The sequence below is a fragment of the Abramis brama genome (genome assembly GCF_963993115.1).
Source record: "Abramis brama genome assembly, chromosome: 2".
Classification (NCBI taxonomy): Eukaryota; Metazoa; Chordata; class Actinopteri; order Cypriniformes; family Leuciscidae; genus Abramis; species Abramis brama.
Window position 1 is genome coordinate 60,348,734 of NC_139964.1, and position 26,167 is coordinate 60,374,900.

Below are 26,167 nucleotides of genomic sequence, written 5' to 3' on the forward strand. Positions count from 1 at the left end.
TTGGGGTTAACATTTAACCTTCGACTTAAGAAATGAAAGAAACAGAAGAACTTTAGTTGATGTTAAGTTCAAAAGGTTTGGATTTAAAAGACACTCCTATCTTCCACTTATGAACTTAAATAAGCCCCCGTTTCCTGTTCAGGTGTAATAAACCCTTCTCCCTCCCTCTGTGTTTATGTCAGTGGATGTCTGTGAATGTAGGCCTACCTCTCACTGTGATGATGAGAAGCCAGGGAGGGACGCTTCAGGCATTTCCTTCTTTGTGTGTGTGTGTGTTTGAGTGTCAGAATTTCTGTGCATTTGGGAATGGTTAAGCAAAGTTTTAAATGCAATGATGTTATAGTTTGAAATACGTTTTAGTATGGTTTAGTTTTCACTTGGATTCATAAATGTTGATGTGGACTTATGTTTAAAACCTGAGCTGTCTATAGGCTACTCTCACACAAAGATATTGTGGTAAATCTGTGGTATTCCTTAGTATTTTCTTTAGGTGCATTCAATCCCCAAAAAACTGCCTTCTAAATAGACAAACAGCCACTGACTCAACATTGACAATGAATGATCTCTGAATGACCTTCTATGTTAATCTATTTTCTAGTTTGAATTGACAGCACAGGCTCGTCAGGGGAGCGAAAACAAACACTCTCTCTGTTTTCTCTCACACAAACATACACAACCTGGGTCATTAACCTAATCTTGAAATCTCCTCTTTCTGTCCCCTTAACTTTTAACCGCTTCCGTCCCATTTTCTCTTAAAAAGATGCCTAATCGTAATCATATGTTTGCACGATGCCGTTTTCTACACTCTGCATAGACGAGCTCGCGCGCTCACAGAAACGCACGCGCGCGCTTCATTAAAGCGAGCTGCAGTCAGTTCTATTCAAGTTTCTGCGGCGGACTGAAGGATGGACTCGACTCCTCTATAAAGGTCTTTTTAAAGATTGAAAACTGCTATTCATCCACGTTACACATACTTTTCGACTAGTTTAAGTATTGTCTACGTCATATTTTTAGAACAGCAAAATATTCTTTATGGAATTAACTGTGGGGACGGATTCCTTCCTGGAATGTTTTGGCTCGCAAAATGTTTCGATTTGTCTATGTTTTGTTATTCATTTTCGCTCCAGGTAAGAATATCATTTCATTAATAGACGAGGAGATATTTAAATGCTAGACATATTTAGCCTAACTTATGTTTAAAATGTATCGATTAGCAATGTTTTATATTCTTTTAAAAAACTATTTTATATATAATATCCCTACAAAAAATGTACCATGGTAACCTTCAAATTCACTATAGGAGCCTACTGAACCATCAATAGTGCTAGTATCAGATGTTAATACTGTGACTTTGAAATATGGTACTGAAAATCATGACCTAACTTTTAAATAAAAACATGTAATGCTGAATTATTGAAGATGATGATGATGATGATAATTATGTTTCTCTGTAGGTAACACGTTAAACTTGAGGCAAGATTGTGGCGGTAAAATTCTTGGAGAGAGGAGCGGCTCAATCCGGTACTCTTCACACCCAGACAGCCTTTTATTTAACAGAATAACCAACGAAAGCACAGACAAACTGTTGGATGTTTCCTGCACTTGGATTATTGATGCACATAAAAACCAAACTGTTTGGATAGATGTAATTTCTGTTGGGAAAGGTGCTATTGGGATTCAGTTTGGAAATGGGGATACACTTATTTATGAAAAAGAGGAGCGGGCGTTATTCTCTGGCACTGGGAGAACCACCATTGAATGGAGCTTGAGAAGGACTGACAAACCATTTGCAGCATTACATCTGAGTAAGTGTAATGAAGTCACTTACATGCCAGTATGATGATTTTTTGTTTGTTTTAAGACATAGTACTTAAATATGTTTTTTGGACACATATCATGCCAATTCCAAGTATCAAAAGTTTGTACCTGTACCATATTATTCTTGGAAATACCATAGATTGCCATGTAAATACCATAGTACATGAATAGTCCATGGTAAATTTAAAAGTACCATAGTATTACCATCACTATACCATGATAATGCAACAGTACTTTTTTGTAAGGACATGGTACATGGTACAGTAACTTCTTGGTAACTAAGTAACTAAGACCTGCTAATCTTGTAAACACATCAGAAAAGAAACAAGTTTCTTATATGCTGATGTATTTTGTCAGGGTTCATTAATAAAATATCAGAGTAAACTATTTTCTTATTAAAATAGTTATTTACACTATCATTCAAAAGTTTGGGATCAGCAAGATTTAAAAATTTTAGAGAAATTAATACTTGTATTCAGCAAGGATGCATTCATTGATCAAAAGTGACAGCAACGTTTCAATTAATTTCAAATAACTGCAAAACTTTCTATTCATCAAAGAATTCTGAAAATTATCATTGTTTTCAAAAAAATATTAAGCAGCACAACTGTTTTCAACATTGATAATATAATTAGAAACATTTCTTGAGCACTGATCAGCATTAGAATAATTTCTGAAGGATCATGTGACAGTAGTGTATGTGAAAAGTATGAAAAACACCCAGTGAGAATGTTGTACGTTTGTTTATTTTCCTTAGTGTAAGAATCTTGTCTTAAATAATCTCATAATTCCTGTTTCCATTCATCTCTGTGTTTTTTTCTCAGGATGGAACACGTCAGAGGTCAGTCACACTCTTGCTTTGATTCCTTACACCCACTTTGACGCTGACCCAGTGTCTCCCTCTCCGAGTGGCTCAAATGATGTAACCTACACCCCAGACATTCCAGTGAGCAGCAATGCTACACCCAAAACACACTCTCTCAGGGGCGGGAATATACGGCAGGGCGGAGGTGTGTCTGACCTGGCCGATAAGCACAGACCCCTCTTTCCGCAGGAAATCACCAACAATGGACAGGAAACGGCTGGACCCTGGATCTCCGACCTCACACTCGCTGGCACACATTCTTATTTTGATACGCACACCAACTCTGCCCTTGACACACACATGAACACGCTTGTCGGGTCGTCCCATGAACCTTCTTTGGCTCCCACTGAAATACAATCACCATTGCTGTCTGTCCAAACTACAGCCACACAGGCAACTGATGTTGCGACAAAAACAAGTGCACTTTTAGCCACCACTGATGTTACACACATTGAATTGCATAGAGGAAGTTCACACTCACAGCATACATATACACATGCATTTACCACAATTCAGTCCAAAATGGCTAAAAGAAGTCATCCAAGTTCAATGTTTCCGACTTCCAGCTTTATTACAGCAAGTCCACAAAACATTCAGCCATTTGACAAAAATTCTAAACATACAGACTTACTTAGTGACACTTTTAACAAGGCTAAAGCTACAACAGTGACGGTCCCTAAAAAGGATGTGTTTACAATATCAGAGAACGTCAGAACGAGTCAATTTCATGCAACTTTTTGGAGTTCGAACACAGTCACAGATGACGACCAGCCTATAGGATCGGAAATGGACAGGACCGATCGCTCTCCAAGGTCAACTAATCAAAATCAAACAATCTACGATGATTCACTACTCACTCGTATTACGCCTGCTACAGTATCAAAGTTTCCAAACGTTAATCAAACCAACACATTAGCATTTTCTGATAGTGACACGACTGAATACCCAGGTTACTCCACATCTCCAAGCGGAATAAGTGAACCGACAATAAATCTTACCACTGAGAATGAGCCAACAACCTCAAGAGAGTTCATGCATACTTCACGAAACACACTTGCAACTCCAACTTTAACTTCTTCGGAAGCATCAACCACCCGCATCTCACACACCATCCAAAGTCAGCACAATACAAGCACCCTAGAAACCAGTTCCGCATCTGCATCAACGTCTGATCTGACAGCACACAGCAATAACGAAATCAGTGCCTTCACCACTTTCCCAACTACCATCCCTCCAAACCTGACTCCTACTAGAAGTCCTAGTACACCAGAAGAGGACAAGGGTCAGTCATCATCTGGAAGTGATTGCCTCGGTCTTGCATGCACCTCGTATTTACCATCTACAGTACGAGGAGAACAAGAAAGCCCCATTACCAACCCTCCATCAATCTCTTTGTCGAGTTCAGCAAGTCCTCAGATTAGTCCTAATGTGACATCTGACCTCATGGTTGAAGATAGCACTACAGATTTGAGATTTGAGAACCACACAGATGTAGAGGAACCTGAAGTGTCCCCATCACAAGTCCATAATACCAACACAAAATCAAGTATGCATACTGAATTCCCTATATACACGTTTACAACTCAGTATTCAACTCCATCTTCTGAAAACACACAGAGCAATGTGGGATTTTCTGATGCAACTGATATCAACAAGATGAGTAGCGGTCCAACGGTAGGCGGAAGTCATTTGAGTCCTACTCAGACTAGTGCGACAAGTTCGAAGACAACACTTGGATTATCGTCATTTAATGACGTTCATAATGGATCAACAAAAAACACTAATGGCTTTACTGCCCACACTACCATATCATTGAGTACTTCATCATCTGACATCACAGCTCCCTACATTTCTCAGGTCAGTACAACTGATCCTGACTTTCAGACAAGCCCACCTGTTAGGACGACTACTACACATTGGGAAACCAGTCAGACCTCTGCGGTTCACCCACCTTCGATAACTACACTGCAGATGAATCCACATGCCACATCCACAGAAACGACTTCAGCCCGGGTCCATACGCACATCCCAGTGCCTCAACCCAGCACTGTCAGACCTCCCCAACATTTGACCACAAGCTCTTATCTTATTCAAACAAAAGCACACACAGTATCTACTCAAGCAGTCACCCAAACATCTCAGATCATGTCTACTGCATCCAGCTTTGACAGGAAGTGGCCACAAGGACGGCATTATTTCATAGTGGAGGACCAGCCAGCAGTCATCAAGGGTGAGTCACATTTCCGTCAATTTTGCTTTCTCCAAGACTCCTAATTTATCACTTTTCCACATTTCTGAGTGAAAAGGGATCTTTTTTGTTGTTGTTCTGTTTTTCAGAGAAAACATTTCAAGTACTCTTACAAATCATCTTGGAAGGGGATTATGTCCCTAGTCTAAGACTGCTCGAGGTGAAACCATTTGAATGACTTTATATACACTACTGTTCAAAAGTTTGGTATTATTATTATTTATTTTTTTTAAAGAAGGCTGCATTTATTTGATCAAAAATACAGTAAAAACAGTATTATTGAGAAGTATTATTACAATTAAAAATCATTCACACCTTCATCATCATTCTAATCTGCTGATTTGGTGCTCATGTTGAAAACAGCTGTGCTTAATATTTTTGTGGAAACCTTGGTAAAACATTTTCAGGATTCTTTGAGGAATAGAAAGTTCAAAAGAACAGAATTTATGAGTATTGAAATATAGATCATGCATTATAAATGTCTTTACTGTCTGTTTTGATCAAATTAATGCATTTTTTCTGAATTTTAATTTAAAAAAAAAATCTTAATAACCTCAAACTTTTGAACAGGATGCACATTCATGTCAGAGGATGGTTGATGTCATTTGATTGGCATTGAAGTAATGTTTGGTAATCATCCACTCCTGCAGGTGGAGACATTTCTTCAGAGACTTTCTGGATTTAAGAATCAACATGTGACCTGGCACAGGTAAAAAGCTTTACTGGGCTGTAATTGCAGTTCATCTGTTTAGAGATGTGCATTGAAGTCACTGTGAGTTAGCTGAGTGACTAGATTTGACTGTAATTATTGATTCAACTTTTCATTCAGTGAGTCTTTGAGACGAAGTTGTTAATGTAAATGAACAAAATTTTATTTTTAATGTAATTTGAGTGTTTTGACTGATTGTCTAAACTTTAAGGGGTCGTTTACACAACACCGTTTTCAACAAAAACGATACCGCTATTGTCTCCGTGTAAACTACAAAAACACAAATTTGTGAAAACAACAATGTCAGAGATGCGTATTACATGTTCAGTCTTAAGGCGCGCAGTGTTTTATGAAGTGACATCGCCAACTACTGGCCTAGCATGAATAACACAGCGGTTTTAGTCGTTTTCGCGGATCCTTGGGAACAGGGATCGTTTTGACAATCTGTATGTGAAAAATGCAAAGGAAATGCTTTTCCATTTTAAGTACATTGTTGTCATGTAAACGTACCCTAAATATATGTAACCCCTATAGGATCATAATTAAACTGCAAAGTGTTCATGGGACTGTGATAGAAATGCCAATGCAAAATGATGCTAAATAAAACCTTTTTTTTTTTTATAAAACATATATTATTAAATATTCATTTTATTATTAGGATATGTAAAATATAATATTATTAAATATAAATTAAAACAATCAAAATATAATACCCATTTTAGGTACTTAAGTATTTAATTTAAGTCACAGTGGTTCAGCAGACAAAAAGATTGTAAAAACCTGATCTAAAATATCTAGGTGGTTGATGACTTGTTGATTAAGTGCTTTTGATTGACTCTGTCATGGGTGTTTTCATCAGTGGTCCAGTTCTGCAAACAGTAGTTCAATTCCAAACAGTGGAAGCGCTCTCCTGGCTGGGAAGGGTGGAGTCTCTATTACAGGAGGCGGGGTTAAACCCATTACCGAAGAAAGGAATACTTGTGGGAGGAGTTAGAGTGAAAAATATTACTGTGGGAGGTGAGTGTTGAACAACTAGATCTTAACCAGTTACTTTTTTTTAAATACCTCTAGCATTTATTCGTATCTTATGGAGCCCCTATGGGAGCATGGTGGTTAAAAAAAAACATGAGATATTTTGAAAACTTTTTGCATCTGCTCGCAAAACATTTGCGTTCTCTTGCATTACATTTGTGTCACTCGAGAAACTTTGCATTTGCTCTCAAAATCACTGAAATATAATTTGTCTCTTCCACCTCATATTATTTCCACAAAGTTTCACTGGGGAATGCAATACTTTTTCAAGAGAATGCAAAAGCATTGGAAAATAATTTCCCCTCCCGTTTAATTTCCCTTTAAATCCCTTTAGGGGCTCCATTGTATCTCAAACATTCATGCCTTTGTTTTTTCTTTGTTTCTTTCTTTCTCAGGTTTGCAGACAGAAGTTTGTGAATGGTTGTTTGAATGTCCTTCTGGGTTCCAGTGTGTTTCTTCGAAGAGTAATATCACATGTACATCAGTGTGCCACTCTGAATACTGTAAACATCAGGGCATCTGTGTCCATCGCCTTGGGCAACAGCCTATCTGCCAGTAAGTTACATGTACAGTTACAGTACATACAGTGTAGTTTGAAAATCTGGTCCTCATTGCAGGTCAAGATCTTCCCATTTACCAAGGAAGAAACCTTCTGATGGATACATATAGCTTTTAAATGCACCTTTCCAAATACTTGCTGAAGTGACCTGCAGGTTTGACTAAACTCTGTCTTTCTGCAGGTGTCCTGTTGGGGAGGATTACTGGTTTATGGGGCAGCGATGTGACCTCCACATGACCCGACCGCGTTTGGTGGGCATGTGTTTTGGGGTACTGGTCGCTGTCACTACAGTCATGGCTCTTCTGTCTTATCTTGCAGTGCGCCGTTTTAAAAGCAAGCTTATGCAAGCCAAAGTGGAACAAACACGCAGCAGGTATCACATGTGCAATCATTTTAAAAACACACGCTCACTCCCATAAAGTCATCTGTTGTAGCCTTGTTTTGTTATTGGAAATAGTTTGCAGGAAATCATTGGCTAGTTAAAACAAACCATAGGTTGAGATAGCACCACTGAACGTGACACAGGGAGGGACGGGGTCAAGTGAACACACACAGACACTCTTAAATGTATATACTTGTGTCTTCTGTATGTTTGGATAAAGTTATCGCAGATTCAATCACTTTGATGAGCTTTCGGCTCGTTTTTGGGGAAGGTCCTGGCCAGGCTCTGAGGATTCGTTGGATAACCCTGCCTTCACCCGCTCAGATGAATTATTACATCTGAGAGCTCTTGATCGTACCTGCTGTCACCACGATGACACTCTTTCTGTGGTATCCACATACCACGGAAGTGGAACACACCTCAACACCATATATCCTCATGGGTACCGTAAGATTATTTGCATATTATTGTATAAACAATGGTTTACCATTGTTTTTTGGACATGGTGCCATGGTAATATGACGGCAATCTTGAAAATATCATGGTACACTACTGCTCAAAAATGTGGGGCTGGTAAGATTTTTATTGGTTTTGAAAAAAAAAAAAAAAAATCCTATACTCACCAAAGCTGCATGTAGTTTTGCATGTAGTTTTCAGCATCATTACTCCAGTCATCAGTGTCACATGATACTTCTGAAATCAATTTAATATTTAGTTCTTAAGAATATTTCATATTTAGTGCTTAATATTTTTGTGGAAACCACGATACATTTTTTCCAGGATTATTCGATGAATGGAAAGTTTAAAAGAACAGCATTTATTTAAAATAGGAATCTTTTGTCACATTATAAATGTCTTTACTGTCAATTTTGATGAATTTAATGAGCCCTTGCTGAATAAAACAATTAATGTCTTTCAACATCAAAAAAAAAAAACCCAAAATATTTGATCAGTAGTGAATATTCCAAAGTACCATATTACATAAATAGAGGAAGTTGTTTACTTGATTTTTCTATGTATGTTTGGGCTTACAGTTCTCAGTATGGTTGGGATCTCAGCAACTGCAGCTTGGCGGATGGTGTGATGGATTCTGGGAAGGCTAGTGACCTGTCGGTGTGTAGCTGGCCGATCGAGCCGATTCAATGGACGCCATTCCCTTTACTGCAGCAGCTCACCAGGAATACAACTACGGTAAGACACAAATACAGACTCGATATCTATATTGTTGTAATTGAATGACACAAAACTGTGCTGATTATCCAGGTGAAAGCGTCTCGTCCTCGCTCTTACTGTGAAGGAATGGAACTTGTAGATTTAGAGAAGAGCTGGACAGCTTAACGGAGATTCAGAAAAACAGCACAACTTCTGGCCGAGTTTGAGAATATTTCATCTGTGTGAGAATATTTTATCTGGAACACCATTGTTGTATACCATATACATCCATCTTAATAAAATCTCTTTTAACTAAAAAAAAAAAGGACTTTTTTAAATTTGATCTGCTTCCAGTGTACTCTGCAAAATATACACTACTGTTGGGGTCAGTAAGGTTTCTTCATACTTTTATTTATCAAGGACACATTCATTTGTTCTTTTGAACTTTATAATGAATCACAATTTCCACAAAAAAATTAAGCTGCACAATTGTTTTTCACATTGAAAATAAGAAATGTTTCTTGACCAGCAAATCAGCATATTACAATGATTTCTGAAGGATCATGTGACACTGAAGACTGGAGTATTGATGATGAAAATTCAGCTTTGCATCACAGGAATAAATTACAGCTTAAATGTATTACAACAGAAAACAGTTCTTTTAAATTGTACTAATATTTCACAATATTACTGTTTTTACTGTATTTTTGAGCATTAGATAATTCTTTAAATCCCACCAACCCAAAATTTTTGAACGGTAGTGTAGATGAACTTCTTGTAAGTGCTAATTGAAATAAAATGTGGTACTTTTTCATTGTTTTTCATATTAAAAGACTAAAATCTTTAAACAAAAATTTGTTATTGAGAATATTTTGCTACACTTCCACTCCCTGCCTTCCAATGTGTGACAACAACCTTGGAGTTAGAGAACTCAGACAATGACTAAGGTAGTGAGATGCTTCTGCGTTTTCTGATTAGCTAATATGCAAAAACATGGGTTCAAGTTTCAGTCATAGGCCTAGTCATGTGTGACCCAGGCCAGACACTAATTTCACCATCCTGTTCTGTCCTCATTAAGTCTAAAATCAATCCACTTAAACCCCGTTGCTCCAGGCCTTCTGTCCTATCAATTGTGTTGTCAGTTAATTTGTATAAAATTGTCTGTTAAATCACCCAATCTAATAGACTCACATAAAATGTACACCAAAGACCGAATGCAATTTGCTACTATACTGCACTGAGAATTTCTCTTTTGAGGATAATACAAATTTGAAGTTACCAAACACTAGCATACATTATCAGCTTAAAAGTTCTAGTTTGTGTTTTATGTTTTAAAACATCATTACATTAAGTTTTACCACTGGCTGGAATTTGCAGATGTCTGAGCACTGACTTGAGAGTCATGTATTATGTTTTTACTGGATTGATTTTACAAATACGGATCTAGAAATGGTGGAAGAGTGTCTATTTTTGACATGACAGATGCACTTTGCTGCGCATGTGGCCATTGTGAGTATTGCATCCGAAAAAACATCCAAGGAACAAGGTACGGTAGCATGTTCACTTCTGCATAAAGACAGACAGCAGAAGGTCAATAAACAGCACCAATTATTTGCCACCTTAATTAAGTACATAAAGCTAAAAGCAAATAATATGCACATATTCAGTGAATGTAATAGCTACTCTTCATTCAGATCGAATGATCAAATAGCAGCAGCATTTCATTTCACACTGGAGTTGTTCTTCTTGTTGTAGTGCCACTTTGAGACACTTTTACAGCGTTTTGCATGTGCGCAATGTCATTCCCAGAATTTTGCGCGTGCACTGGGCTTTTACTGGAATTTACCGAGTTGAGTTTATAGTTCTGCGACAGCATGACTCCATTTTCCGGCTTGACTGAATTTTGTGCATTTGGTAACACAACCCCTTTCTCGGTGCTCAGCGAGTTCTGTATGTGCGGAAGCGCTCTTTCCGATTTCACGGAGTTCTGACGATTTGTAAAACTGTTATTAGCAATGACAGAGTTGTGAAAATGTGCAAAACCATGGCCGGTGCTGACGGAGTTGTGCGCGAGCGCGTGAGTAGCTGTGGGTGCAAGCCCGCGTCCCAGGGCGTACAGCCCGAGGTCGTTCCCTTGACGGGCAGGGGAGGGTTCGCGAGACCGGGAGTCGGACGAGCGGTTTTGACCCTGCCTCCAGCGGTAGCGGGAACGGTAGCTGGACGAGCGGTGATGCTGCAGGGAATGCGTGCTGGATTGGAGTGTGCGATGCGAACGCGCTCTCAACACACGGTGTGTATCGATGAACAGGTGCACGGTCAGGACTCCCACAGTCTCTGCTATGATGAAGGAAAGAGCGCCGCAGTAGAAGCTCCAGCCGTACCAGTGACTGCGCTTGGACTCGCTCTGGTTGGGGTCGCCAGCGTTGGCCGAGATGTACACGATAATGCCAATGATGTTGCTGAGACCTGAAAGAAATACATGCGATCAGTTGTCCTTCTTTTTCTGCAATCCACGTCGGTGGACTGTTTCAAACCTAGTTATAAATTGGGGACATATTTGTTAAAAAATGTGCCTAGAAGTAAGCTAAATGTCCGTAGAAGTTATCATGTTGGGATGATTAAAGGGGCCCTTATCAGAGAGGGGGTACTGAACATGAGACCCACAGTTAGCCTACAGAGGGGGACCCAAAATCAAATCATGCTTCGGTAAATCATAACTATGACATAAAGAGTAGAAATTATGAGATACTAAGTCATAATTATGAAATAAAAGTCAAAATTGTGGGAAAAATAAGTCATAATTATGAAATGAAAAGTTATAATTGACATAAATTTTTTATGACATAATTACAACGTTTTATCATTATTTTAACTTTATGTCATAAGTGGTTCTGTCAATGACCTTGGTCATAATTTTTACCTTTTGTCATATTTGACTTTTCTCATAATTTCTACTCTTTATGCCATTATTATGACTTTTCTGTCATAATTCACCCTTCTCCAGCGCTTCTGGGTTGTACGTCAGAACGTAGGCTCACTATTGGCCACCGCTGGTCATGCGTGTGATGCTGGCCAATAGTGAGCCTACGTTCTGACGTACAACCCAGAAGCGCTGCGTTGTTACACTACGTAAACTCACTCAGAGGCCCACACAGAAGAAAATGAATAGTTGAATAGTTTTTTTTTTTCGCACAAAAAGTATTCTCGTATTTCTGGGATGGCAGATGCAATTACCTAGCAGCCAGCTCTCAGATTTCATCAAAAATATGTTAAGATGAACGAAAGTCTTACGGGCTTGGAACAACATGAGGGTGAGTAATTACTGATATAATTTTCATTTTTGGGTGAACTAAACCCTTAAATGTCAGTTAACATGAACTTGAAAAATGGTGTGTATTGACTTCTCTCTGCGGTTGAAACAACATAACTTCTGATGTTCATTTATGTTTATTTCGTGTAGGAAGAGATTATCGGTTCACATGCTGCTTGAACTGAGGCGCTACAGCAATCAGTCACGACACAAAGAGCAACAAAATGGTATTTATTGTTTGAAATTTCTTAAAAAATTACAAAATTTGAAAGCTAAGACTTTGTTTCATACCAAAAGTATCTGTCGACACATTGTCAGTGTCCTCTTCGCTCCGCGATATTGTTTTCACTGCGTGAGAACATGATATGTGGCGTGAGAGCGCCATGGCTTGTCAGACGTACCAACAGTAACTAAGGGGGGGCAGGTCTTTGCTAAGGGTCTGTTATGATTTACCAAAGCATGATATTTTGTGTAGCATGTGGCAGAAATTAGCTTCCATGTCATTGCCCTAAATTTGGTTACAGTGCCACCTACTGGTCAAAGGCTAAAAAGTTACAAATATTGCAAAATCTTAACCTTTCAATGGGCTGCTATTGGAGTGGCTCACCCTGTGATTGCCATATATTCATATTAAGATGTATTTGAAAATAACATCTATGGTGCATACCCATTTAAAGAACTATGTAAAAGTCTATATATGTGCATAGACATACCAGCTGAAACAAAAAAGATGCCTGCACACAGGATGACGTTGTGTCGGCTCTTGTAGAACTCGCTGGCGGCTACACACACTCCACCAATGAACAGCAGTCCCACACTCATTATGGGGAAAAGACTAGAGGCACGCACAGCACCTGCCACACACACACACAACAAAAATGTATACATAACTGATTGTTCTATTAGTGTATATATTTTTGTCTTTTCACACACAAGTATTAGTGTCTCTGATCTAAAGTCAATATTTGTTGTGGGCTACACTTTATTTAAGGTGTCCATGTTACAGTGTAATTATGCATTTAAGTATTGTGTAATATTAATTAACTACATGTTAGGAATAGGAATGGGGTTTGGCTCAGGGTTGGTTGCATAATTATGCATATTTTATGGTTATTACTACAGTAATTAAATGTAACGTGTAACAAGGTCACTGTAAAATAAAGTGCTACCTTGTTGTGAATTATCTAAATAATTGAACTGAAAGTCAAATGTTGCTATAGTTTTTCTAGCTAATGTAAAATCATAATGACTCAATATGGGATCTCCTTCATACATTGTAGTTTTTTTTTTACAGTGAATATGAAAAATGTCTTCAGAATCCATCATTTTCATATTTTAACCACTTTTAACAGTGACGATAACTCCAGTAACTGGTATTTAATTGGGCACTATAGAGTTTTAAGTGTTATTTTTATCATATGTTTTTTATTGCATGTGTTTGACCTGTAACTGAATGTCAAGCCTTTGCAGATACTCACGTAGTAGATATTCCGCAGCATCTTGTTCATAATCTGCATCCTCTGGGAAATGATCAATGCTCTTACAAACCCCAATAAACATGCCTGTAAGAAACACACACACACACACATCCAGATGCCTTCACAGTCACACATGCGTCAGTTAATGGCCAATGCCATTTTCCACATGATTGGACTAATGCTATCAAATCATTAACAATATCAATATCCTCCCATCTAATTAGTCATTCTCAAAACACACAGACGGGCAAACACTATATTTCTCTTTTAAATGGGCAACACATTTTCTCTTTTTCTTATAGTGTCATTCCACATATCAAAAATCATGAAATAAGCTGATTAAAGAGGCATTGATTTAAAAAGTGGGTCTCCATTGCTCTTTTTAGTAGTTATGTTCAACAACAAAATCAACAAAATGGTCACCACATGGGGTACATGTTATCGTGTGAGATAGATGCCACATATATATATGTTTAGGAACTGTATTTCTGTTGATGTGTGCATTGACATCTGTAGAGAAAGTGTATGGTCTGTGCCAACCATCTTTCATAACTGTCTATTCATCATAAACATCTCATACTAGCTTTTGCATTTACTCTCACTGCCACTTTGATGCCCTTTTAACAGAGTGAACGCTTCATTACACATTCCATTAAAAGAATTGACGTTGAACTGATATAGGTCAGAGAGTAGGGTGTGAGAGATGGGTCGAAACTAGAGGAAGGTGCATTGTGAGAGAAAGTAAAAATAATTAAATCAATAATTAAATAAATAAATCATCCAACAGGAAAGGGGTTTGTTTTGGCTCCAACTTTGATACATTTATAGCCAACACACTACAACAAAAAAAGTGAAGTGGTAAAATGAGAGTCATGGTAATAAGCGAGACATGATATAGGATAATAGATATATAATAGAGAATATTGAATAGTGTTTACTATATTCATGAGTAATCTAAAATACTTCAAAGACTAGCATGATACTAGCACGGGACATGTAGAAAAACATGGTAAAACTATTGTACAATGAAAAAAGTAGCAAGGTGATTTTTGATACTTTTATGTACAAGTATGAATATTGATTACACTTCATTTTAAAGTATCTTTGTTACACTGTAATTATACATTTAAGTACTGAGTAATATTAAGTAACTACATGTACTTACTATAGGGTTAGTTAGGATAAGGGCTTGGTTTGGTTTGTGGTTAGTTGCATGTAATCATGCATAATTTCTAGTTATTACTAACAATGACACTGCAAGTGTAAAACAAAGTGTTACCAGATATTTAAATGACTCAGTACATTAAATTAAATCAACCATAAAATCTCAACCAATCACTGCATGAAGGTTTCATAACCTTTCTGTCATTTAATTCATTCATTTGATGAATAGCCTACCAATTTTTTCCAATACCACAGTTTTATTGCAACAATAACAAGGTGTTTTAGCTGGAAATGATTATCATGTTAGAAATATTACCTAAACATATCATATTTTAGATATTGTTATCATGTCATTCACATAAAAAAGCAGTTTTGACAATAATGTACCTTCCATGCAGCACTGTCTCCAGAGCCCTGAGTGCGTAAGTACCTCTTCATTCTTTCGGTTCGTGTCATTGTCATTGACGCTCTTGGTTCTGCAGACTCCACGCGAGTAGAGCCAGTAGTCGGTGCCCACCGCGATGGTCATCAGGCTGAAGGCCGCGAAAGCCCCCGCCGTGGTGAGGAGCATCTGCACTCCACGGTTACACACCCTCATCCTGAACTCTGTTGTTTCTCTGGCATCAGTGTACACTTGTGAGGGCCACGACCGGCTTATCCACAAGGAAATTCATTGGTTTTAATGAACTCTCACATGTCAACGAACATGTCAGTGAAGTTTTGGCACGCGTCCCTCATGCTGTGCGGTTTTACGCGTTAAGTGAGACAGACAATTCGGGTTTATCTCCTTCAAGTAGGTAAATCCTCATTTTGACGCTCCAAACTTACCTTACACATCAACAATCAACTCCAAGAATAACTTTCTCCCAAAAGTCATTGCGGTGATGTCAGATTTTCTCCGTATTCCCTCAGATAAGTGAAGTTTGCCCATGACTGAAGTGTGCGCATTCCCGTGGAACATGCTGAGGTGGTTTTGGTGGAGTTTCTGGTGGGTCTCTCTGTTCGTGCTTGTGAATGTAAAGCACCGCCTCTTACTTTGCGCTCGATAGTTCAAAGTTACGCAATGTAAAAGAGCATCTGTACAATTTAAAGAAGAAACACATTAACTTGACGTCATTTTAAAACTGTAAAAATGAGGTGGGACTTTTAATTGCGTATAAGAGGCGACACGTTAATAATAGCAACACGATTTTAGCGCATATTTAATTGATGTTTATTGTATTGCTCTATTTAGACCACTTTAAATTTAATTAGAGTTAAAAAACATTTTTTTTTTAACAAAAACTTATTTCAGTCCTCACAGACAATTTTTCAAAACAAAAATGTTATATAAATCTTATAAAAAATTATGAAATTGTATGAAATCGTCAATGAAATCATATAAAATGATTGTAAAATAGATGGACACTGCTATTATAATAATTATTATTTTTGTTTACATGTATACATTATTAAGTTGTTACATTGTAGCCTATTATTCAGTATTCTGCTTATGTAAAAGTTCTAATGGTCATGTTGAATGTAACATGAACGATAATGTTAACCCTGACTGTATGTTTCATAATCTATAGTCGCTGCTTTATATAATACTTTTATTCTCAGGAAACTATTTGTGTCCCAATGATGACTTACTACAATGACTAATATATTAAAACCATGGATACTATATTTTTAAAAAATAGAACAGTTTTTCAGTATCATGGTGTATACACACACACACGTTGGGTTTCTGCTGTGTTTTATGGGGACATTCCATAGACACAATGGTTTTTATACTGGACAAACTGTATATTATATTCCCTTACACTAACACATAAACCTACCCATCACACAAAACTTTCTGCATTTTTAGATTTTCAAAAAATATCTTTATGTATGATTTATACACTTGTTTCCTTATGGGGACCAAAAATAAATGTCCTCACAAGGTCAAAATTTACTGGTATTACTATAATTGTGTATAGGGTCCCCATAACGCAGCCCAGGAAAGACACACACACACACACACACACACACACACACACACACGTGAATATTGTGGTCCGCCAATGTCTGTGGCAAAAGTTAGGCAGTAACTGTTGTAAATAAAATGCTAGAAAAAAAATCCTATAATTTTCAGATAAATTTCAGACAATTTCTTGTTCAATTTTCTTGTGAATGGGCCCCCGTAGGATTAAAGGGACTCATAACCCATCATCATAACACAATTTTACAAGTTTTGAACACACAGATTGGCATTTTAAAACTTCAGCTTTAATAATCCACATAGCATAAATAAACAACATGCAAAATATATCTCAATCACCAGCGATAGCCCTCCCCCAAAGCCAGCCACTGCTGCTGTCTGGATGTTAATGTGTTTGTGTCGTTGTTGACATGCATCTGTCTTGCATAGTATAAAAACTCATTTTGGGGGGTTGATTCTTGTACAGGAAGCCCTTTAAAGTCTTCATCATTAAAACATGATAGAAAAACTAAAAAATTAACCAGGGCAAGGGGGTTTACAATGCTAGAATGCACACGTTGTTTTTCCCTCAAAGGTGTGACAATTACTTTGATCACGTAAAGGCCACATTATTAATTTACAGTTGTACACATGCCAAAGCGATTTAATAGTTCAGGACAGGAACGGTAATAAGGCTGTCAGTTTGTATAATCACTTATTTAATCTGCACGTTCTCATGAAACATCCAGTTAAAATAACAGCTTTTCTACCCTTCGTTCTGGCTTTCACATCTTTAGTTCAGGATAGAGGTCCTTCATAAACTTGTATCCTTCCATATACACTATACAATAAATATTATCTTTACATTATCCTCACTTTTCCATTTATCACCTCGGGAAAAGCAGATTATACTTATGTCATCACTGTTTACATGATCGCACGATGTGTTTTCATTTGGAAGACTAGAATACTTATATTTCTATTTCATATATCTAATTACAAAATGAAACATTAACAAATAGAAATGTTTAAACACCATCACCCTTATAAGGATCTATGCTACAACAGATCCAACCGTTACTGACACACTTGGTTAATAAGTAAACACCGAGTTAAAGAGCAAGGGCTCTACCAGGCATGCATAGGGTAGACTAAAACTCCTTATGGAGTCTGTTTAACACAGACACATGGCACATAATGAGCTCCCTAAACACTGCAGACGCCCCAACAAAAAATATACGGCACATTAAGGTTTCAGTCGAGACTGCTAGTTGGAGTTTTTCAGCTCAAGAATCACATTCTCTACAGCCAGTGATATGCATGGAACAACCTCTGATGCCAATTCACAGCACTAACGCACTTTATCAAGGCTTGCAGCCGCATGCACCTGTCATCTGTTTGCAAATCAATTGAAAAGAAATGTTGAAACTTAATACTTTAAACACAATAAAGGTAGAAATCAGATTGCAATTGCAAATCAGAAGTCAAATAGCAATAGCATTTGTTCTGTGCCCTCATGGATGTCTCATTATCCGCAAGCTTATTTTCATCTATTTGTTTCATATTACTTGATGCTACAGTCACTGCTTTTTGATTTTGTGTTGGGGTTTCAGAAAGTTTCCTTCTCAAACTCTTTGTTTTTTTTAACCCTAAAATGGGAATTATGTAAACTTCTCAATAAAGAAAATCAAATTCTGCCACAAAAGGGGAAAAAAACAACAATAATGCTTTGGTAGATCATAATTCTGACATTAAATGTTTCAATTATGACATAGTTAAAAAGTCAAAATCATGACAAGTCACAACTGACCTAAAAAAAAAATTATGATAAAACTAAATTATGGCATTAAAAGTCATATGACAAAACCTCAAAAAATTATATCAAAATTATGACAAAAAATCATATATATAAACAAATTCGTCTTTTTATGTGCTAATTTTGACTTTTTGTTATTGTGACTTGGTATGTCATAATTTCGACTTTTATATCATAATGGCCTAGTGTTCAAATTTCAACTATTTATATCATATTTATGGCTTTTTATGTCATAATATTGACTTTAATCTAATGATAAATATGACTTAATCTCATAAATATGTCATCACAGGAGCACAGATTTCACATATCAATGTTTCTCGGAAATCTCTTTCTACATCTAAGATTTAGTTTTAATATCAGATTTCTATTTATTTCAACTACACTTCCTACAAAAGGTAAACAATCAACATATTTTTGCCTCTAAAGTGATCTGTTTTAACAAAAAATGTTGACTTTCAAAGCTTGATGTGCATGCTTTCGAGTTGCATGTAAATTATAAATGAAGCCTGATGGCCTATATTCCCTCCAGCTATCATGACATACACAAATAATTAATTTTTAAGAGCATCTCATGAACAGAAGCCATTATGCCAGTAGCAAACTAAAGGCCATTAGGATATCATTATTTGACTGTTGTGCTTCTGATGATATGCTAATGCTGAGAAGCTCAGAGCAAGCTGAAAGATGTCAACCATTTAAACGAACATCCAGCAATGCTTGAGCATATTTGCTTATCTATCATTTACCGACGCACTGGAACTTTACCGAATTTAAACCAGATTTGAACTTAAAAGGTTCAAGGTTGCGTAAGGCTTAATTAGCTCTGGAGAAACCAATCCATTAGTGCTGCATGTTGTCAGGCTAATTCATCTGGAAACGAGGGGCTGCAGTTAAAAAGCTGACTGAATATATGGAGAGAATGCATAAAAGAAAGAGGTAGGATAATTCTCTTGGAGATGAAAAGACAAGACATTCTCATGGAGACTATGAATACACTCTTTTATAACCGTTCTCTCTCCTCTGTCAAATTCAATTTTTAAGAGTTTCTGAGGCCTTGGTTGAAAAACTGAGTTTTAATCCTGGTTTGGTTCTGTTTGATCCTGCTGGTTTTGTGCCTTTTTAAGTGAAGAGAGAGGACAATCAAGATTCACTGGGACAAAATAATGCTTTCTGGGTAATACGAGCGTCTCCTTCTCTCACACGACCTAAAGGAGCAATCGGTCGGAGTTTGGCGTTAAACCTGAATAACAAACTCAGGGTTGGTGTAGGAGAAGCCTTGGAATTCATTTTGGTCCAGATTCATAATGAAGAGTTTATCGGTTGGCGTCAGCTCAACCACCATCTTGGTGAACTCCTTGTCGAAATTCCCAGTGTCGCGTCGATTTTTCTGGAAGAAAAAGAGAGAAAGAGAGTTATGAATGTGACCATGAAACTGATCATAACGTTTATCAAATCTGATTAATTGTTTGGGTTAGAACTACTGTGCAAAAGTTTTGGGTCAGTAAGATTTTTTAATGTTTTTGAAAGAAGTCTCTTAGGCTCATGCTGCATATAAACTATAATAATGTGGAATATTATTATATTTAAAATTATTTTAAAATGTAATTTATTCCTGATGGTAAAGCTGAATTTTCAGCATCATTACTCCAGTCTTCAGTGTCACATGATCCTTCAGAAATCATTCTAATATGACGATTTGCTGGTCAAGAAACATTTTTTATTTTATTGAATGTTGAAAACAGTTGAGCTGCTTAATATTTTATGGAAACCGTTAAACTTTTTTTTTTTTTCAGGATTATTTGATAAAAAGAAAGTTCAAAAGAGCAGCATTTTCAAATAAATTTATTTCAATAATTCATAATCATTCATATAAATGTTTTACGGTCACTTTTGATCACTTTAATACATCCTTGCTGAATAAAAGTATTATACTTTTTTTTTTTTTTAAATCTTACAGACCCCAAACTTTTGAAGTTGCATAAATTAACATGAATTAATCACTGTGTTGAGAAAGAACAAAGAACGATGTATATTTATAAATGAATAACATTAATAGATGTTGTAAGGATATTCAACAAGAAAAACTTGATCCATGGGAAATTGCTCATGAAAATGCTAATTGGTTAACATTATCCAATAGCCCACAAGCAGAAAAGTCAAATGATTTCAGAGGCGGAGCAAGTTGATGATTTAGGCACTTTGGAAACACCAAGAACGTGTATTAAGAAATCAAATAGGGACCATTTAGGTTTTATGTTGACTTTAAAGCTAACGTCCATCATTATGAACGCGTATCTGTAAGACAACACAAAAAACATCACAGAGGATAATCAGAGTAGAAGTCAGAAACAGCAAAAAAAGACCAAGAGGAGGAAACTGATGAAGAGGAACCCACAGCTGGTTACATCAGAATCAGAAACTCAACACAAAAACAGAACTTTGAGAGTCAGTCTGGAATAGGCAGAATCAAAACACAAAAAACATAGAGGGACAGAACAGAGGAGAGCAGACTGGACCATTAACATCTAAAACACACTCATGAGAATGAGATGAACGTTTGGACATCAAGTCCAGCCGCCAACTGGAGACAAACAGCTCAAGAAAGTTCTGCTAAACACATAAACCAGGAACAGAGACACCAAATGTCCTTTCAGTCAAGACGGGACAATCAACAAGGTCCTACCTTCTGCTAGAGGCCCAAACCAGCTCAAGAATAAGGGCCCTTGGAGAGAAGTACTTCTTGAGAGTCTGGTCCCTGTATCTACTCAATAACTGCGCCATCATGTTCTCATGAGAGCCAGAAGTCCAAATGCACAATTTATATAAAACACTGCATTTGTTCTCATATGGATCTGCTGTTCGCTGATGGTTATTTTGCAGGTATGCAATTGGTAATAGTTATTAAGCATGTACGAGTTCAGAAGAGTTGTAAAAATGAATACGCTATATCTACTCAATAAAATTGTGGCAACAGATTACAAGCAATATTATTAATTAAATTTAACAAATTAGAATTGAGTAATAATTAAATCAAATTAATACCTTAAAAGTTAACCATTTAAAATGAGTAAAATTTACAAAAAATGTTTTTTAAACAAAAATATCTGAATAACAGACAGACGTCAAAGATAAATTAAGGCGAGACACTACAGGTGAATAGGGTAAATTTGTTTACTAGCAGATATCACCATGAAACTTTCCCAGTTGATTACCTACATTAAGATAAGAAAAAAATGTATTACAAGTTTTCTGTAATTTAATGTTTAAATATGCAAATTAGGCAATATCTAATTACATATGCGCTAATTTGTATATATTTTAAAAAACGAAATCTGAGTATTGGATAAAGCCAGATTAAAAATTATTTTTTCATTGTGTTCACATATTAGATGGGGAAAAAATTACAGAGGGATTTATGGATATCTACTTTTGTTATCCTGTAAATCAGAATATACTGTCAATAGCCTTAAAAAAATGATTTTCGCCATGTTTTTTGTAATAAAATGTTATATAAATCAGGCTAGGAATAATATATTTACAAATCCCTCTGTAAATGTCTTCAGAATATAACTAGGTACAAGACTGGAAAGTTTGGTGTATATAGGTGCTACTGAAGTGGAGATTTCGGACTTGGAGTATGAGAGAAAGGTCATTTTGAGAAAACGGGCTTTAAAGATTTATCATCAGCCAATGAGATTGCGCATTCAGCCCTTTTACTTTCGCGATTGGTTGCTGATAAAAAGGAAATGACCATATTTGGATCCGACAGCATTGTACAGTGAAGAGAGAGCTTTCCAGCCGTGCCTGTGATGACAGAGAGCAGACAGAGATCGCGGATCGGCAGGATGATTTACAACGACAACTTTTGTTGAATTTACGCGAAATCTACAGATGCAAACAGACAAAGTGTAATAAAATAAAGACCTAAATGTGTATTTCGGACTTTTTTTCACCACAGTCTGAAAGAAGACATGTTATTGAAGACAAATATCCAAAAATCTCAAAATTGACCAGTAAAAAAAAAAACAATGTTTTTGCCTGCCGTGTCTCGCCTTAAGAACTCTTTATTTTTTATTGCCAACATTGAAGACACCTGATGTTAACAAGCAGAATCACTGAAGGAGAAAAACGTAATTTTAAGTCACCATTATGGTGAGCAGTGTTTGTTTTAGTTGGGCTCTTGACCCTTAAATCGTTAAATCGTTGTTTGGCTGCTGTAACTGAGTTATAACAGCCAGATGAACAAATAGAAAAGGTGATCTGATGGTGTTGGTTGTGTTTTAACATAATCATTATTTCACAATCATTTGACCTGAATCACTGAACTCATATAGAGCCCAGTTTCTGAGTTAGGTTTACTTTAATTATTGCAGCACTGTCCTTGTACAGCATAATATTTCTAACTTTTACAATGTAATCCAAAAAATTTCTTAGAAGTTTCTCATATACAAAAAAAACGATTTTTTTCATTTCACACAGACATCAAGAATCAGCATGTGAATCTCAACAATGGTGACAATTATAAAGCATGTTGCAGTGCATTCTGGGTGGCACCAATCAAAACTCATTCATGGCTCCCATCATGCATTGCTGCATGAATAAATAATGAGCTTATGATCAGAGGTGATCTGTTAGTCACCATTGCTGAGATTCATACGCTAATTCTTGATGTCTGTGTGTGCCTACATAAAAAAAAAAAGTTTTTTGTTTTTTTTATTGATTTGATCATATGGATTTCATTGAAAAGGCTAAAGATATTATGCTGTACAAGGACAGTGCTGCTATAATTAATAAAATAAACACAACTCAGAAACTGGGCTCTATATGAGTTCAGTGATTCAGGTCAAATGATTGTGAAATAATGATTATGTTAAAACACAACCAACACCATCAGATCACCTTTTCTATTTGTTCATCTGGCTGTTATAACTCAGTTACAGCAGCCAAACAAAATCTAAAGTTAATGAGTTAAGGGTCAAGAGCCCAACTTAACAATCACTGATCACCATAACGGTGACTTACAATTACGTTTTTCTCCTTCAGTGATTCTGCTTGTTAACATCAGGTGTCTTCAATGTTGGCAATAAAAAATAGAGTTCTTAATTCATCTTTGACGTCTGTCTGTTATTCAGATATTTCTGTTAAAAAAAAATTGTTGTAAATTTTACTCATTTTAAATGGTTAACTTTTAAGGAATTAATTTGATTAATTATTACTCAATTCTAATTTGTTAAATTTAATTAATAATATTGCTTGTAATCTGTTGCCACAATTTTATGGAGTAGATATAGCGTATTCATTTTTACAGTGTTGATAGAATATTTTTAACACTGGTCAATTAGTGAAAGTGTACTTGCATTGTGGAGAGTTATTAACTATTCACATTGTGAACATTTATCACTATTTGTCACATTTTATGTCAATAATCATCCTTTCCCTGCTGGATTATCCTCAAGTATCTGGTATCGCTGTAGCTGGAATTTGTTTTCTTTATACTCAATGGATCATTTAAAAGATTTGGTTTTTTTTGAAAGAAAGAAATTAACACTTTATTCAGCAAGGATGCATTAAATTGATCAAAAGTACCAATAAAGATAAAATAATTATATTTCAAATAAATGCTGTTCTTTTAAACTTTATATTCATCAAAGAATCCTGAAAATAAATGTTTCAGGTTTCCACAAAAATAAGAAATGTTAAAAAAGAAGTGTTTTTAAATCATAATTATATTTTACAATATTACTGTTTTTTTTGTTGTTGTTTTTTACTGTATTTTTGATCAAATAAATGCGGCCTTGGTGAGAACGAGACTTCTTTCAAAAACATAAATCTTACAGACTCAGAAACATTGAGAAATATTAAAGACATATTTTAAATTGCAGACATATATTCACCAGCTGTATTCATATTCATCTAAAAATGATGGTACATATTATGGCCTGTATTTTAACGTACATATCTAAAATGTCATTATCCAGATAATTTGTTTCGGCACTGTTTGTGTGCGCAAGAATAAACACAAAGGAGGAAAATATACAGACATACAGAGAGATCATTAATATATTCCAAATACATATTCATATATTTTCTTCTATAGAAACAGTCTGTCCACAGTTTCACAGTAATTTGATCCAAACACTGCCAGGCACAGGTAACAAGTCAAAAAATCTCATACATCACAGATTTGGCAGAATAATGACATAAAAAGATATGTTCTCGTAGGTAGTTACAACATCATCATCATCATGTCTGGAATTAAGTTGTTGTAGTTACATCACTATCATTTCCAGTTGGTTTAAGGATGTGGTTATGAGTATCCAAGCAGCACTTGGTTTGGAAAACTACACGTTGCATGACCAGCTCCTAAACTTTTATCTCTGACTTGGCACAGTTTCACACAAACACACGTACGACACCCAACCGAAAAAAGCACTAAAATGGGGTGACCCAGTAAACATCCTGATCAATAAGTGGTAAATGGTTCATCTGAGGCGCACGGTTTGTGTAAGTGTGTGTATGTTAGAGGGAGACGGATAGATTTGGCAGCTATATTTAAAATTCTAAAGATATGTTACATCAGAGGCAATGAAAGAATCTCATAAAACCTGTCACTGACATGTCCAGGTCACATTTCATTCCAAACTGGAAAAAAAGAAGAAACATTTGGAATATACGGAGCCCCCGGACATGACATGCGGACAAAAATATATATATTTTTTAAGACAAATTAAGAATTCGTTCCCTTGTTTCAGTAAACGTTGAACTAATTCGTTCCCTCGTTTTGGTTTAAATAAAACAAGGAAATTAATTATTACAACGTGGCCACAATCGGTCAAAATTAAGGTACAAATTATTATATTGTGTGCATGATATACTTAAAAAAAAGGGGACAATTTATTAAAACGTGCTGACGTATTAAGTCGTGGGAACGAACTCTTAATTCGTGGCCACAATGTGCATATTTTTTCTTCCCGCATTTTATGTGCGGGGCCCTGTAACGATAAAGAAAATGAAACCTATTTTTAAAATGCTAATTTTTTTTTTTGCATTGTGACGTTTTCATCACAATTAAGCATGTTATTTATTTGATTCTCATTCAATTGTCATGACAATAATGTCACAATGACACAAAAAAAAATCATTATGCTCCCAAAACAGGCTCATTTCTTTTTGCAAAAAATATTGATTTTGGAGTGAAATGGGACGTGGACACTGGATTCACCCAGATATTTTTTAGTTTTTTAAGACCCGTAACACTACAGTCCATGATATACAAGAATCAAATACTTGAAATCTCGCTCACACTCACTCATTATAAGTTCATTTACAAAGTTAGTCAATCTCTCACCTTACCCTTTGAATCAAACAAGAAATAATAAGAAATATAGATTGAAATTACCTCCATTCCTCCATCAATCTGGTTGAACTCATTCAAACTATGTAATTTCAAGATCTGTAATCTCATTGGTCCCTATATTGTGCTTGGCTAAAACTGGCTACTTGGATTTCACAGATGCAAAACTTGGATTAATGTACGAGAAGCCCTGAAATTCTTCTTGGTCCAGGTTTTGAATCACTTCTTGGTCAGGAGGGGTCAGGACGGGAGGATGGCGGGTGAAAAAACGATCAAAGTTCTCTGCGTCTCGACCGCACTGTGGAGAAGACGAGAGAAGAGAGATATGGGAT

At 36.3% G+C, this 26,167-nt stretch overlaps 3 protein-coding genes across 4 annotated transcripts in view; 1 reads left to right on the forward strand and 2 right to left on the reverse strand.

Moving 5' to 3' along the window:
• The first annotated feature begins 780 nt into the window (after nt 1-780).
• Nucleotides 781-9,610, forward strand: LOC311076592 (uncharacterized protein). The gene is made up of 11 exons (XM_084104928.1): nt 781-1,127; nt 1,455-1,805; nt 2,643-4,913; nt 5,021-5,091; nt 5,582-5,640; nt 6,500-6,657; nt 7,068-7,227; nt 7,413-7,604; nt 7,834-8,055; nt 8,648-8,804; nt 8,877-9,610. Exons 1-11 carry the CDS (start codon nt 1,085-1,087, stop codon nt 8,949-8,951), a joined length of 3,759 nt encoding a protein of 1,252 aa, XP_083961054.1. The 5' UTR covers nt 781-1,084; the 3' UTR covers nt 8,952-9,610.
• Nucleotides 9,160-15,733, reverse strand: cacng3a (calcium channel, voltage-dependent, gamma subunit 3a). The gene is made up of 4 exons (XM_084104937.1): nt 15,105-15,733; nt 13,554-13,637; nt 12,789-12,929; nt 9,160-11,231 (listed from the first exon to the last, which is right to left on the reverse strand). The coding sequence occupies exons 1-4, from the start codon at nt 15,313-15,315 to the stop codon at nt 10,492-10,494; spliced, it is 1,176 nt and encodes a 391-aa protein (XP_083961063.1). The 5' UTR covers nt 15,316-15,733; the 3' UTR covers nt 9,160-10,491.
• A 1,215-nt stretch (nt 15,734-16,948) lies between these two features.
• Nucleotides 16,949-26,167, reverse strand: part of prkcba (protein kinase C, beta a) — a 38,803-nt gene continuing 29,584 nt past the window's right edge. The window contains exon 17 of one of the 2 annotated variants that reach the window (XM_084091505.1): nt 16,949-19,868. In XM_084091505.1, coding sequence (XP_083947631.1) covers nt 19,716-19,868 — 153 coding nt within the window. In that variant the 3' untranslated portion in view covers nt 16,949-19,715. Of the gene's footprint in view, nt 19,869-24,327; nt 26,134-26,167 lie in introns of those variants that run through there. The other variant, XM_084091504.1, reaches the window with a different exon arrangement.

Bases quoted from the DNA above. Each gene is read 5' to 3' on its own strand.
- cacng3a (XM_084104937.1), bottom strand. From the start codon at position 15,315: ATGAGGGTGTGTAACCGTGGAGTGCAGATGCTCCTCACCACGGCGGGG. The intron at 13,638-15,104 runs GTACATTATTGT...TGTTTCTTACAG, and splicing joins GAGACAGTGCTGCATGGAAG to GCATGTTTATTGGGGTTTGT. The intron at 12,930-13,553 runs GTGAGTATCTGC...TGTGTGTGGCAG, and splicing joins TGCTGCGGAATATCTACTAC to GTGCTGTGCGTGCCTCTAGT.
- LOC311076592 (XM_084104928.1), top strand. From the start codon at position 1,085: ATGTTTCGATTTGTCTATGTTTTGTTATTCATTTTCGCTCCAG. The intron at 1,806-2,642 runs GTAAGTGTAATG...TTTTTTTCTCAG, and splicing joins ATTTGCAGCATTACATCTGA to GATGGAACACGTCAGAGGTC. The intron at 5,641-6,499 runs GTAAAAAGCTTT...TGTTTTCATCAG, and splicing joins CAACATGTGACCTGGCACAG to TGGTCCAGTTCTGCAAACAG.